Here is a 13,305-nt window from a genome sequence, read left to right on the forward strand (position 1 = left end):
TTTTTTAAAGATGTTTTAAAATCTTTTTTAAAAAAATGTTTTTAAAGTTGTTTTGGTGTATTTTAGGGTCTGTTTTGATGTGTTTTTAGCGCTTCTGTTTGCCACCCTAGGCTCCTGCTGGGAGGAAGGGCGGGATATAAATCAAATAATAAATAAATAAACGCTTTATGGCAGAGTTTTTCTTAAAAGTCAGGTGAGTTCCAGAAGCAGCTTTCAGTGTAGAGTATCTGCTGTTAAGAAAATGTACAAAGCACCCCTCAGCCTATCTAAGCATGAAGGGGAACATGCAGGATTGGAGTCATCACATCTTTTTGTTCCATCAATGGGCCTAATTCTGTAGTTCTCAGAATGCAGTAAAATCACCTGAAGTTGATGTCACCGACTGGATAAGAGAATGAGCTATGAATGAGGGAGCGCCTGGTTGGGATCTTGCAAATGAACTCATTAAGTAGCTTTAGACCAGGGGTTCCCAAACTGTGATCCATGGACCACCAGTCCATGGTCACGAGTTTCATTCATTGTCTATTAGCAACTCTTGTAAAACCAATTATGAAAACAGTCTGAGATACATGATTCATACGTGAGATACTAGCCCATGGTGATCCTATCAAGTGATCTGTGTGACTGAATGCGTTTGCCTGGATGGCTTGTGCACAGGGCTTGTTTCCTGGCCCTCAGATAAGGACTATCGGGGAGGAAAACCCATGTGTGAATTTTACCCTGGTTTATTACTTAACTCCCTCCCCCTTTTTTAAGCTTCTTGGGGCACTAGTCTTGTGTGTTTCTTTTTCTTAAAGTGCCACATACGTTTGTGTTAGAGAATGTTCTCAGAAGGAATTCGGTTAAACTTAGTGTTAACCGTAGCCATGATGGTTTTTCTCCGGCCCCATTGTCAGACAGCATGTTTCTGAATACCAGTTGTTGGAAGCTGCATGAGGGGAGAATGCTCTTGCAGGTCCTGGTGCAGGCTTCTCATAGGCATCTGGTTGGCCAAGTGACAACAGGATGCTGGACTAGATGGGCCATTGGACTGATCCAGCAGTGCTCTCCCTATGTTCTTAACCCCCGTACCTTTTGAATTCTTAAGTTTTAACATCAGCATTTTGTCCTTGGCTTGTCTACAATTTGGGGAGCCTCAGTTGTTTGAGTCCTTTTTAATATATATATATTGCTTCCTTCCTACTTCAGCGATACTGTATTGGAATATTTAATAAACGTCACAACAGCTCCAGAATTCAGGTCCTGGGAAGTAGCTGATGCCAATCTCCGTTTAGGAATTGATAAGGCAATTGCCTTTCAGAACCCTCAAGTTGGTAAGTATTCCTAAGCCATTAGGCTGCTAAGAGTATTTCTTTAAACACTGTACAAAGTGGAAGCCATCCTCATGTTTCTGAACTAAGTAGTTTTATTCTATTGATGGATGTTCACAACTCTTTTTCCATGATGGTGCTTGAGAGGGGCCTGCAAATGTCACTTTTACAACTTAAATTTTTGTGCCCTCAACGACTTAAATTATTTTGAATTAATTGTGCTTAAAGTTGTATTGCCTACATTTGCAATGATAACAGTTCTGTTTCTTGGAGAGTATTCCTCTGTGTCAAACAGGGTTTCAAGATCTGTTTTTACAAATGTAAAATTTATTTTAAAAAAATAAATATTAGACAGGCCTCATCTCTGTTGTCTTTTCAGTGCCTACTAAAGTCCTTCCTCTTCCAACAAGCATTTTAAGTAGAGACTTTATCCCCCTCTGCATCTGTATTGGGTTTGTTTTAAAGATGTATCATTTGTGGCTTGCTGCCCTGGGCTGCTCTCTTTTGGCAGGGAGGGTGGGAAATACACTTAATAATGTAGAGCTCTGCTTTTCAATGGAATACAGGGGTGTTTGACTGAAACCCCAATGGACCCACGTTAGGCTCTTAGATGTTCCTTAAAAATAGCTCTTTGATTCTCAGCCAGCATCTGTGGCCCAGTAAGCTATTCGGTGTATTGGTTAGATAGCACTAAGTGACCGTTCTCTCCCCACCACCACCAATAGACTTGATGTACATGTTCCATACAAGCAGGGACCTTGCCTCAGTGGTATGCGTGTGGGGGACCTCCACGCAGGCCATGAGAATTATGTTTCTGCAGGATATAGCTTGGGTACAAATTGCTTCAGTTCCCTCCTATAGTATAATAAACAAACCACCTATTATCTTATGCATAGGTATTCTTGAAAACTTGCACGCAGCAGCTTATCGGAATGCCCTTGCCAATTCCTTATACTGTCCGGACTACATGATTGGGAAGATTACATCAGAACAAGTAAGAGTCTGAATAGCACCTTCTATACTTAATCCTTCTACACCAAAAGAACATCAGTTTAATTGCTATGTTTGCCTCCCGCGCAGAGCTCAATAATAATTTTTGATTTTCAAACTGTTCCAAGGAAGCTTGAGGTGCCTTAACTGCTTATCAGTGATTCCTCAATAAGAAGGGTGCCAGTGGTCAAACAGGTTGCCCACTGCAGCCAAAGTTACCCTGCAGTTTACAGCCTAAAGGAAGCTGTCTTGGTTCATATAGACTCAGTTCAGATACAGCATCCAAACATTGGAGCTTTCCCCAGTCCCTTCTGCACATTCCTCCTTGACCCCTTTTCACGGACTCCAGGCCCCTCCCCCATTTCTTGATTTAAAGTAACTGTAGGGAGGGACCGTCAGAAGCATTTTTACATCTCAACAGGTTTTCAGTTAGCTGCGCTTGAACTGACAAACTATACTTGCAGAATGCCCAGCTGTGCTGGCTGGGACTGATGAGAGTTGCAGTCCAAAACCATCAGGAGGGTGACAGGTTGGTAAAGGCTGCCCTAGAAGACAGCTGCAAGTCAGAGTAGGCAGTATTTGGCTAAAACGGATAAACAATCTGACCTGACATGATGCAACTTCCTATGGCAGGGCTGGGGAGCCTTTGGCCTTCCAGGTGTTGTTGGACTCCCAGGGTCCATCAGCCCCAGCCAGCTCAGCTGATAGTTAGGGATAGTTGTAGTCCAGCAACGTCTGGAGGGCCACAAGGTCTCCAGGCCTGTCCATGTTTTTTGCTTGCCCAGCAACCACAATTGAAAACCAGGCGTGCTCCTGGCATGCAAACTGTACTTTGACTGTTTGGGTGTAGCTTTGGATTCTAGAGACACTTCTTCGCAGAAGCCGTGCTAAAACACAGCTTAAATTTACCTTGCAAGTTTTTCTTTGTAAGAAACATGCCATCTTTTACAAGTAGTAATTTGGAGGGCAGTTCCCCCTCCCCCCCGCCCCCCAGGTATATTGATCCCAACTGGATATTTTCCTTTGTATCCATCATACAAGATTTGCTGGATACTTTTAAGAGTGCAATCCTATATATGTTAGCTGAGTTCAGTGGGACTTACTCAGAGGTAATTGCAGCTTTAAATGTTCTCCATTGTTGCATTTTAACAACCGTTTCCATAAGCTGTTTTGCTTAGTCATAATATTAGTGAAGCTGTTTAAAAATGGTGTCACTTGAGCCAGTTTTGTTCTGAAACTCCTTATTAAGCTGAGATAGTATCCTCTGCATACCTTTTTGGAAGTAAAGGACTATGCAAATTAATGAGACTTTTGCCACAAACCCATTGTATGAGGATCCAAGTCACCCACTGCTATTTGCTCTTCTAAAAGAATTTTACAGAGGGAACACTGCTACTCTTGGTTAACTGAGTGCAGATTCACACAGTGCAAACGTAAGTTGTGGAATTCACTAGCTTACGTTGTTTTAAAAAGGGGTTAGAGAAAACCATGGAGAAGATTCTGTTAGTGGCTATTGACCGTGATAGATCGATTGTTATGTGCCTTCAAGACGATTTCGACTTACGGCTGCCCTATGAATTGGTGACCTCCAATAGCATCTGTTATTATATTATATTATTTATTTATTTATTACATTTATATACCGCCCCATAGCCAAAGCTCTCTGTTATAGACCACCCTGTTCAAATCTTGTAAGTTCAAGTCTGTGGCTTCCTTTACGGAATCAATCCATCTCTTGTTTGGCCTTCCTCTTTTCCTACTCCCTTCTGTTTTTCCCAGCTTTACAGTCTTTTCTATTGAATCATATCTTCTCATGTGTCCAAAGTATGATAACCTCAGTTTCATCATTTTAGCTTCTAGTGATAGTTCTGGTTTAACTTGTTCTAACACCCAAGTATTTGTCTTTTTCGCGGTCAATAGTATCCGCAAAGCCCTCCTCCAACACCACATTTCAAATGAGTTGATTTTTCTCTTATCCACTTTTTTCACTGTCCAACTTTCACATCCATACATAGAGATTGGGAATACTATGGTCTGAATGATCTTGACTTTAGTGTTCAGTGATACATCTTTGCATTTGAGGACCTTTTCTAGTTCTCTCCTAGCTGCCCTCCCCAGTCCTAGCCTTCTTCTGATTTCTTCTTGTCTCCATTTTGGTTAATGACTGTGCCGAGGTATTGATTATCCTTGACAAGTTCAATGTCCTCATTGTCAACTGTAAAGTTACATAAATCTTCTGTTGCCATTACTTTTTTTGACGTTCAGCTGTAGTCCTGCTTTTGTGCTTTCCTCTTTAACTTTCATCAGCATTCATTTCAAATCATTACTGGTTTCTGCTAGTAGTATGGTATTGTCTGCATATCTTAAATTATTGATATTTCTCCCTCCAGTTTTCACACCTCCTTCATCTTGGTCCAATCCTGCTTTCCATATGATATGTTCTGCGTATAGATTAAACAAAAAGGGTGATAAAATACACCCCTGTCTCACACCCTTTCCAATTGGGATCCAGTCAGTTTCTCCATATTCTGGCCTCTTGTCCAGAGTATAGGCTGCACAACAGGACAATCAGATGCTGTGGCACCCCCATTTCTTTTAAAGCATTCCATAGTTTTTCATGATCTACACAGTCAAAGGCTTTGCTGTAATCTATAAAGCACAGGGTGGTTTTCTTCTGAAATTTCTTGGTCTGTTCCATTATCCAACGTATGCTTTTGGTACCTCTTCCCTTTCTAAATCCAGCTTGGACATCTGGAATTTTTTACTCCGTATATGGTAAGAGCATATATGGTAGATCAATAGAACTCCCATGTTCGGAGATGGTGTCTTCTTGGTAATGGCCTCTACTTCATGGAACTCTCTCCCAGAGGGATTTATAGTTGACCCTTTTAGTTGTAGTATTGTAAACACTCTAAAAAACTACCTGTTTCAGTTGGTTTTTAGCTGAAATGTTTTATTCTACTGCAGTGGCTTTGGAAAATAGTTTTACCCTGCTTATTTTCTAATGTGCTTTTGGTATTTGAAAGCTTTATTATGGTGTGGCGTTGTATTGTGTTTATGGCAGTATTGCTGTCTGCTGTTTGGGAGGTCTAGGAAGACAGCTTCTAAATATTTAAAGTAAATAAAAAACAAATGTCACTTACTACCACATCCTGCTTGTGTGTGTCTCAAGAGGCATCTGGTTGGCCATAGCAGAAGCAGGACACTGGACTAGAGGGAGCTTTTGGTGTGATCCAGCTGGGTAATTTTCGTGTTCATATTTTGGTTATGTGGCAAAAAATATTGACATGCTCGTCTTTCTTTTTTCATCACAGCTGCACCACTTCGTACAGAACAACTTCACAAGTGCCAGAATGGCTCTGGTGGGGCTCGGTATGTAAACCAACATCTGTGTCTTGTGGCTGTGCTGTAGTCTTTTAAAGATGAAACGCTCTTCACCAAAGATGTCTGGGATGTTCTTCTGATGCAAATGCTTGTCTTGCAGGTGTCAGCCATCCTGACCTAAAGCAAATTGGAGAGCAGTTTCTCAACATCCGCAGCGGAGTTGGCTCAGCTGGTGAGAAGGCCAAGTATCGTGGAGGTATATGTCCTCTTTTGCATCGTCTTCTTAATGATTCTGTACAGCAGTGTTGCTGAATTAGATTGACAGATGAGTCAGTCCTACCTTCTGACTTGTGCTGCGGGACCATGATCTGGCGTGCCCTAGTCTCAGCAACTGTACTACAGTAATACCTCAGTTAACAAAGTACGTATGTTCCTGGACATTATTTTTTTAACAGAAACTTTGGTACCAGAGGTAGGAAGAACATGGAAAGAACAGGGATAGGTTCCTACACCAGCTCATAGATCGTGGGGGCAGCTTCAACAGGGGCTTTAAAGGGTGCCTGCCCAGCACCCCCCTCCTCTTTCCCCTCCTTTTCCTCCTCTGAAGTGTACTGGATCTTTCCCTCCCTCCTGGGAGTAAGCAAGAGATCTCTTTAATGCAAAGCAAACACACAGGCTTGCCAGTTTCACCCTAGTAAAGCAAAGACACAGGCTTATCAGTTTATTGATAGCAAAGCAAAGACACAGGCTTATCAGTTTATTGATAGCAAAGCAAAGGCACAGGCTTGAAAATTTATCGGAAGCAAAGCTGGTCAGTTTCACCTTTTAAAAAGCCTTCCTTAAAAGGAGCTTTATTCCTGGAGGATTAGCTGACTGAGGTATTACTGTATTGTCTTACATCCAGAGGCAACCTTTCACAAAGGCCAGATGAGAATTCCAGCACATGTTCATGGGATTTAAAGATTACTATTCTCAACAGATTGTAAAATTTTTATCCCGCCCTTCTCCAAGGAATTCAGGGTGGGGCAGTCATAGGAAGCTGCCTTGTGTTAAGTCAGACCATTGATCCATCTAGCTCAGTATTGCCAGCATAGACTGGCAGTGGCTGTTTGGGGGACAGATAAGTGTCTCTCCTAGTCCTACTGGAGATGTCGGGCATTGGACTTAGGATCCTCTGCATGTCAAGCAGATGCTCTAGCCCTCAGCTACATGCCTCCCAGGAACATAGGGAACTGCCTTCTACCAGGTCAGGTTGTTTGTCCATCTGGGCCAGCCTTCCCCACCCTGGAGCCCTCCAAATGCCATTCAGCTACAACTCCCATCATCTTCGATCATTAGGTACGCTGGTTGGGGCTAGCTGGCAGTGGTTCTCTGGGGCCGTGGGTAGGGAGAAATCTTTCCAGTCACTTACTTTCTGATCTAACTGGAGATGACAGGGGTTGAACCTGTGAAAAGGATGCTCTACCACTGTGCTAGTCCTCCTCCTTGCCACAATCCAGCAAGGTAGCCCAGGTTGAGAACGGTGAATTTCACTGGCTGAGCAGGGATTTGGACCCTGTTGGCCCATGTCTTAGGCCCAACTCTAGCCATCACACCACATTGGCCTGTGTACCCTGACATGCTGTCCTAGGCAAGTGCCACATTCTAAGCCCACAGTAGTATTTCAGGGTGCAGAGCACATCAACTTTTCTTGGTCATTTGACCACCTTGAAAATCCTACAGTCTCCCCACAATGTGTCTGTCAGTGACTTGGGGCTCGAACATCTAGTTAGAGTCTAAGCTCTGCCTCTAGCATACCTTGCAGCAGGGACATTAACTTGTTAGCTGAGGGTCTTCTTGCTTGCTCCCTAAAATGGCATTTGATTATGGATTCCGGTTCTGAAGCTGCGTTCTAGGGTACCCTGGAGTTCTCAGAAGCTTGCTGAGGGTTCATCAGTGATAAACTTAGTGATGCTAGTCATACATTCCTGAAAAGCAGCATATCCGTTATGGTTGAACTGCACAGCTTGCAGGTGGAGGGCTGGGTCCCTTTTAGGATGCACCCTCAATTCACATGGAATGAGGATGAGGCAAGTGCTGCCCTGGGCTCCTGCTGGGAGGATATAAAAGTGCCTGACATGATCCGAATATATGCTGTGAAATGCGCCCTCCCCAGAGTCGTATGCAACACACAGAGTTTCCATGGTAGATGCTTTGGGGCTCATTAGCAGACAATTTGATATAGAAAAATGGAAAATTGTAATGCTGCATTATTTGTAAGGATTGTTAACATATTATACTTTGACTGGTTCCTAATTCCTCTTTTTGCCTTTTGCTAAGGTGAACTCCGAGAACAGAACGGCCACAGCCTCGTCCATGCTGCAGTCGTAGCCGAAGGAGCCGCCACAGGAAGTGCAGAAGCAAATGCATTCAGCATCCTTCAGCATGTTCTTGGGGCAGGACCTCTTATCAAGAGAGGAGACAGCATCACTAGCAAGCTCATCCAAGGTGTTGCAAAGGCAACTTCCCTACCATTTGATGTAAGTATTTAGGCTTGCATCTGCAATTTTAACAAGTGCAAAAACTAGAGAGGAATTAGAGTTGTAGCCAGCTAAGCTCTACGCGGAATAGACCAACTGAAAATAATGGCCTAAGTTAGTAGTGTCCATTAATTCCAATGGATCTACTCTGAGTAGGACTAGAAATGGATGCAAATTGTACTGCTTATATTTTTTTTAGAAAGGATTGTGTATGAGACTCATGGTAACAGACATGCAGCAGAATGCATGCAGAGCGTCTCTTGCCCAAGTCCCTTGGGAATGAATGAGATTTGTGCAAGAGCTTGTGTGATAAAAGTTCTCAATAGGTTATGGATTATGAAGTAATAATAATAATAATAATCCAGTATGCTGTATGTTGTAGTTTGTGTTATTACACAGTTTTTTATCTCATAACATCTAATATAATGTTCTGTATCTGTGGTCAGCTGAGTGTAAATAAAGATTTGATTGATTGATTGATCAATAGGTTATGCCGGAGATTTCTACCAGAGTTGCAACATACAATGTGATTATAAAGTGCTTTTCAATAAATGAGTCAGCAGACTACTTTTTTAAATTAATGCAAGTGATTTATTTTTTTTCAAAAATGCAAGTAACAAAAACTGAAGCTGGGAAACACCTAAGAAGTGGCATTTCCCTTCTCATGCAGAGCGAATGCTGCTTCTGAGATGATGCCAAGTGCAAAGCAAACGGATGTGTGTTGTTTAAAAACAAAATGTTTTTTTAACTTCAGAACTATTGTTTTCCTCATATGCTGTCAGTTAAAACAGAGGTTCCCAAACTGTAGTCCATGAGCTTCATTCAGGTGGTCCGCAGTATGTCCGCGTTAAATAATCATGTTTATTTTTAAATTGTATTTTTATTGCTTCTTTAACTTCTTATATTGTAGTTTATTGTACTACAGTTTGATTTCTATGGAATTGCAATCAAATGCTGTATATGAAATAAAAAAGCAATAAAAATACATTCAGAAATCATACCACATCTGGCACAGCATATTACAATTGCTACAACAGGCAGAGAAATCATAAGTGGTCTGCCAAGACTCTCGGCAGTTTCCAAGTATGGAAATGGAAAAAAAGTAGGGGAACCACTGAATTAAAACAAATACAATTAATAATCAACTAAGGCTGCAATCCAGCACGTCTACTCAGAAGTAAGCTCCATTGTGTTCAGTGGGACTTACTACCAGGTAAGTGAATGGATTGCAGCCTAAGGGTTGTATTCAACTAAGTCCTACTCAGAGTAGACCCATTGAAATTAATAAACCTACATTAGTCATGTCCATTAATTTCACTGGGTCTACTCTGAGTAGGATTAGCATTAACTACCACCTTAAGACTTTATTCATTAGGTAATAACCCTGTATCATATCCAGAAGATTGAATCTTAGCTTGTCTAAACTTGAGCTACTTTAAAATGCCAAAAATATTTTGGAATGAAGAAGAAAGCTTGTTGGAATATGCTAACTGAAAACAAACTTACTTTGCAGGCAGCAGCATTTAATGTGAACTACACTGATTCTGGTCTCTTTGGCATTTATACCATATCCCAGGCTTCAGTTGCTGGGGAGGTGAGTTACTGACTGGTATTCTCAAATCAAGTTAACTGAAAGTATGTTTAGTCTGCAATTTTGAATTTCTTTAAAAGTTGCTAGGGCTTTTATACCAAGTGTGTGTGCGTGTCACTGCAACACACGTTTTGCTTTCACGAAGGATGTGCTGGAAGTAACAAGGATGTCCTTGAGTTGCTAAGCAGATTATGGTCTTAAGAAATCTGTGTCTCTCATATGATTGTAAGTGGGCGAACAAGGTGAACTGGCTTTGGAAGGGACCATAGCTCAGTAATGGAGCAAATGCTTTGCTTGCAGAAGAACTCAGATTCAGTCCCTGGTATCTCCAGGTAAAAGAAAGGGATCAGTTAGTAGGTGATAGGAAGCCCTGGAGGGCTGCTGCAAGTCAGAGCAGACAATAGATGGACAGTCCTACCTAGAATTAAAGCACCTTCCTATGTTCTGTGATCTTGTTTACTCCCAAACATCATTGTCCATCGATGTGACACTCATAACTTTTGCTACCCTCCATCTGCTATGGACAGCATGTTCCAACAACCATACTTTTACAAGTTGCAGAGTGGTGCATTGCTTTCTGCATATACAGGATTGAGGATGTGGTGTACAGGCAGAATCTCTTCCCTGTCTGAGAAACCTGGGAATGTCATCTTTCGTTTCAGAAAAGTTTAAAGTTAGTGTGAGATATATTTGAAAAATGTGCAGGTCACATTTGCAAAGGCCCAAGTGTTCCCAGCAGTGGTGCTGTATTCTGTGTGGCTACCTATTTCTCCTTTGCTCAGGGCCATGAGGGCCTTCTTATTTACTTGAATCCTTATTTCTCCCACTGTTGACTCTTGCAATACACTCTGAATTCTTCAAATCCTTGAATATAACATTGGAAACAGAGTATGTTGGTGCACAGTAGAGAGATCTTGGATTTGAACATGTGTTTCTGGGTTACCGTAACACAGTTTAGGCTTTCTTGGCACAGAGTATGAACAGATTTGCATAAAGCATCACAAAGACACCTTTACAAGCTGCAGAACAGTGGCCTGTGGCTCTAGGTTGCCTATCATAAGAGTTGAATTTCTGCATTAAATTTATTATATACCTTGAGAGTCCTTGACCTGAAATTTTTGATTTTCTAAATCAGATCTGCATAAAAAGGGCTTTCGTGCTCTTCTTTCCAACATCTCTGGAGCCACACAGTGTCTGAGTAGACAGGCATCAATTAGCCAAATGTGGTTGAGGTTTTACAGAGCATGACTGTCAGCAGGCAAATGGTTGGCTTGACTTCTAGGGCTCAGGTAGATGCAAGCCTTGGGGGGGAACCAGTTAGCGTAAAATCAAAAGTGGAAGCTTCCAGTCTCCTCACAGGTGTACAAATAGGAGTGAGAAGGAGCACATGTATGAGCCTAAGGCTTCCTGTGGCTTGTTCTCCTAGTGGGAAATTGTTTTCTCTGACATCTGAACCAAGCTTCAGAGACCAGATGTGATGTCATCGCGCGATATTGGGGTCCATTGAAACCACAAGCTTGAAAAGCTGTTTCACTATTGAATCCCTTTGCAAGGGACCTTATGGGTTGCAGTTCTCTTTTGTGGGTTGTGGGCAGGACTGTCCTTAGGAGGGGTGCAAATCAAGGCAACAGCCCTCAACCCCACCTTAATACAGTGACACCAGTCCAAATGCCCACAGCTGGTTGGCAGACCCATGCATTAGCTAGAAGCTCTTGTGTCTTGGAGTGGAAAAGGGAGGGTGAGTCAGTAATATATAGGAATAATAGCACTTGTTCAAACTGATGACAAGCAGTGGGACTTGATCAATCTTGCCTTCCTCCTTACCTCTGATGCTGAGCCACCGCATCCTGCTTCATGTATTCTTGATGGTGGTGAGCGAGTCTGGACCAAGAGCACTCAGTTCTCCACAATTCAGCAATCACCACTGATGCTCCTCCATCCACCCCACAACAGAGTCCTCTGGCACAGAGAAATTGGATTTGGGGTGGGGAGTGGGTCTGCACTTACTGTCACTGCTTTTGCAAATCCCAGTGTGAAATAATGCCCCTCCCCTCAGCTGAGCTGTCTGGCAAGAGCAGATGACTTGGCTCTTGTGTCAATTTATGTACTTTAGGGCAGGAAAGGAGGTTGTGGAACTCTTGCCATTGTTTCCTTCCTTGCCAGGCAAAAGCAGTGTTCCTTTAAACGAGAGGTTTTATTGGCTGCAGGTAAATAAGTGGCATATGGGCATATAGTGCAAAATGGGTAAGAATGCAGATATCCAGATGCATGCATTATAGTATTTAGTGATCGTTAAAAGAAGCTGACAAGATCAAGCAGTAAAAGACTTTTCCTGTACTGAACTTCTTTTTCCCTGGACTTCTGACTGCATATGTCAGAAAAAGAGAGGGCTGTGTGGTCCATATGAGCAGGTTCAGCTGCACTGTGTGAATTTGACTGTTTTCCCACTGGAAGTGTGTGGGGGCTGGCAGCAGGGAGGCATTGGCAAACTAGGAAGATGAAACTTCCCCCATCTCTAGTTTATGTACATATTCTAGTCAAGGGGTGTCTCCGTGTGTATGGAATGTGAAACTCCAGAGCATTTCAATTTTGGAGTAGACATGATGCCCCTTCCCCATTTTTAATTCACATCGGAGCGTTTTTCAGATCAGTGGAGATGAATCTGAGAGAACAGTTTGGATGTTCCAAAAATCAGGCATATTCTCCCCTGATAAAGTGTACATTCATGTTCTCGTTCTCATTCTCGTTCTCTCTCGTTCTCTCTCTCTCTCTCTCTCTCTCTCTCTCTCTCTCTCTCTCTCTCTCTCTCTCTCTCTCTCTCACACACACACACACACACACACACACACACACACACACACACACACACACACACACACACACACAGAGAGAGAGAGAGAGAGAGAGAGAGAGAGAGAGAGAGATTCTCTCTCCCTCCCTCCCTCCATATGTTTGTATGTTAGAGGGAGGGGACTCGCATTCACTCCATTTAGAGGGGTTTTTTTCCCCAGTGCAAATTGCAGGTATGGAAGGCCTGATCAGAACTTTCAAAGCAAATAAATAAATAAACATTTGCTGGGGCGGGGGATGAATTCTAGATATTATAGCCAGAAACAAAATATTTTGATATTTTTGAATCAAGGTAATCAAAGCTGCTTTGAACCAAGTGAAGGCAATTTCCCAAGGTGGAGTCACTGATGCAGAAGTCACAAGAGCTAAGTAAGTTACCTTACCAGAGCTGCTATTGTGATAGGAACCTGACCTGTTTACAGTCCAAAATTGCCAAATATACTATACTCATCCCTTTTCCCTCACCCCTTTTTTCTGGCAGACATTCCTGATATTTAGGAAATATGATGTACCATCTAATCAGTTGAATTCTTAAAACCATTTTATTAAGCCAAAGAAAAAGCTCTCAATTTCCCATCTATATGAAACTGGTTCCTCATCTAGGACAGCCTTTCCCAACCTTTGGGTCCCTAGATGCTGCTGTTCCCATCATTCCTAACCATTGGCCATGCTGTCTGGGGCTGATGGGAGCTGGTCCAACAATATCTGGAGACCCAAAAGT

At 42.4% G+C, this 13,305-nt stretch overlaps 1 protein-coding gene across 2 annotated transcripts in view; it reads left to right on the forward strand.

The window, feature by feature from the left end:
- The window catches only part of LOC133371635 (cytochrome b-c1 complex subunit 2, mitochondrial), a 30,048-nt gene that overhangs the window by 14,984 nt on the left and 1,759 nt on the right, over window positions 1-13,305 (forward strand). For both annotated transcript variants that reach the window (XM_061599198.1, XM_061599199.1), the window contains 7 exons: window positions 1,189-1,313; window positions 2,207-2,304; window positions 5,615-5,672; window positions 5,785-5,880; window positions 7,944-8,143; window positions 9,657-9,737; window positions 12,877-12,953. In XM_061599198.1, coding sequence (XP_061455182.1) covers window positions 1,189-1,313; window positions 2,207-2,304; window positions 5,615-5,672; window positions 5,785-5,880; window positions 7,944-8,143; window positions 9,657-9,737; window positions 12,877-12,953 — 735 coding nt within the window. The remainder of the gene's footprint in view (window positions 1-1,188; window positions 1,314-2,206; window positions 2,305-5,614; window positions 5,673-5,784; window positions 5,881-7,943; window positions 8,144-9,656; window positions 9,738-12,876; window positions 12,954-13,305) is intronic.

This window comes from Rhineura floridana, chromosome 17 (genome assembly GCF_030035675.1).
Source record: "Rhineura floridana isolate rRhiFlo1 chromosome 17, rRhiFlo1.hap2, whole genome shotgun sequence".
Taxonomy (NCBI): domain Eukaryota; kingdom Metazoa; phylum Chordata; class Lepidosauria; order Squamata; family Rhineuridae; genus Rhineura; species Rhineura floridana.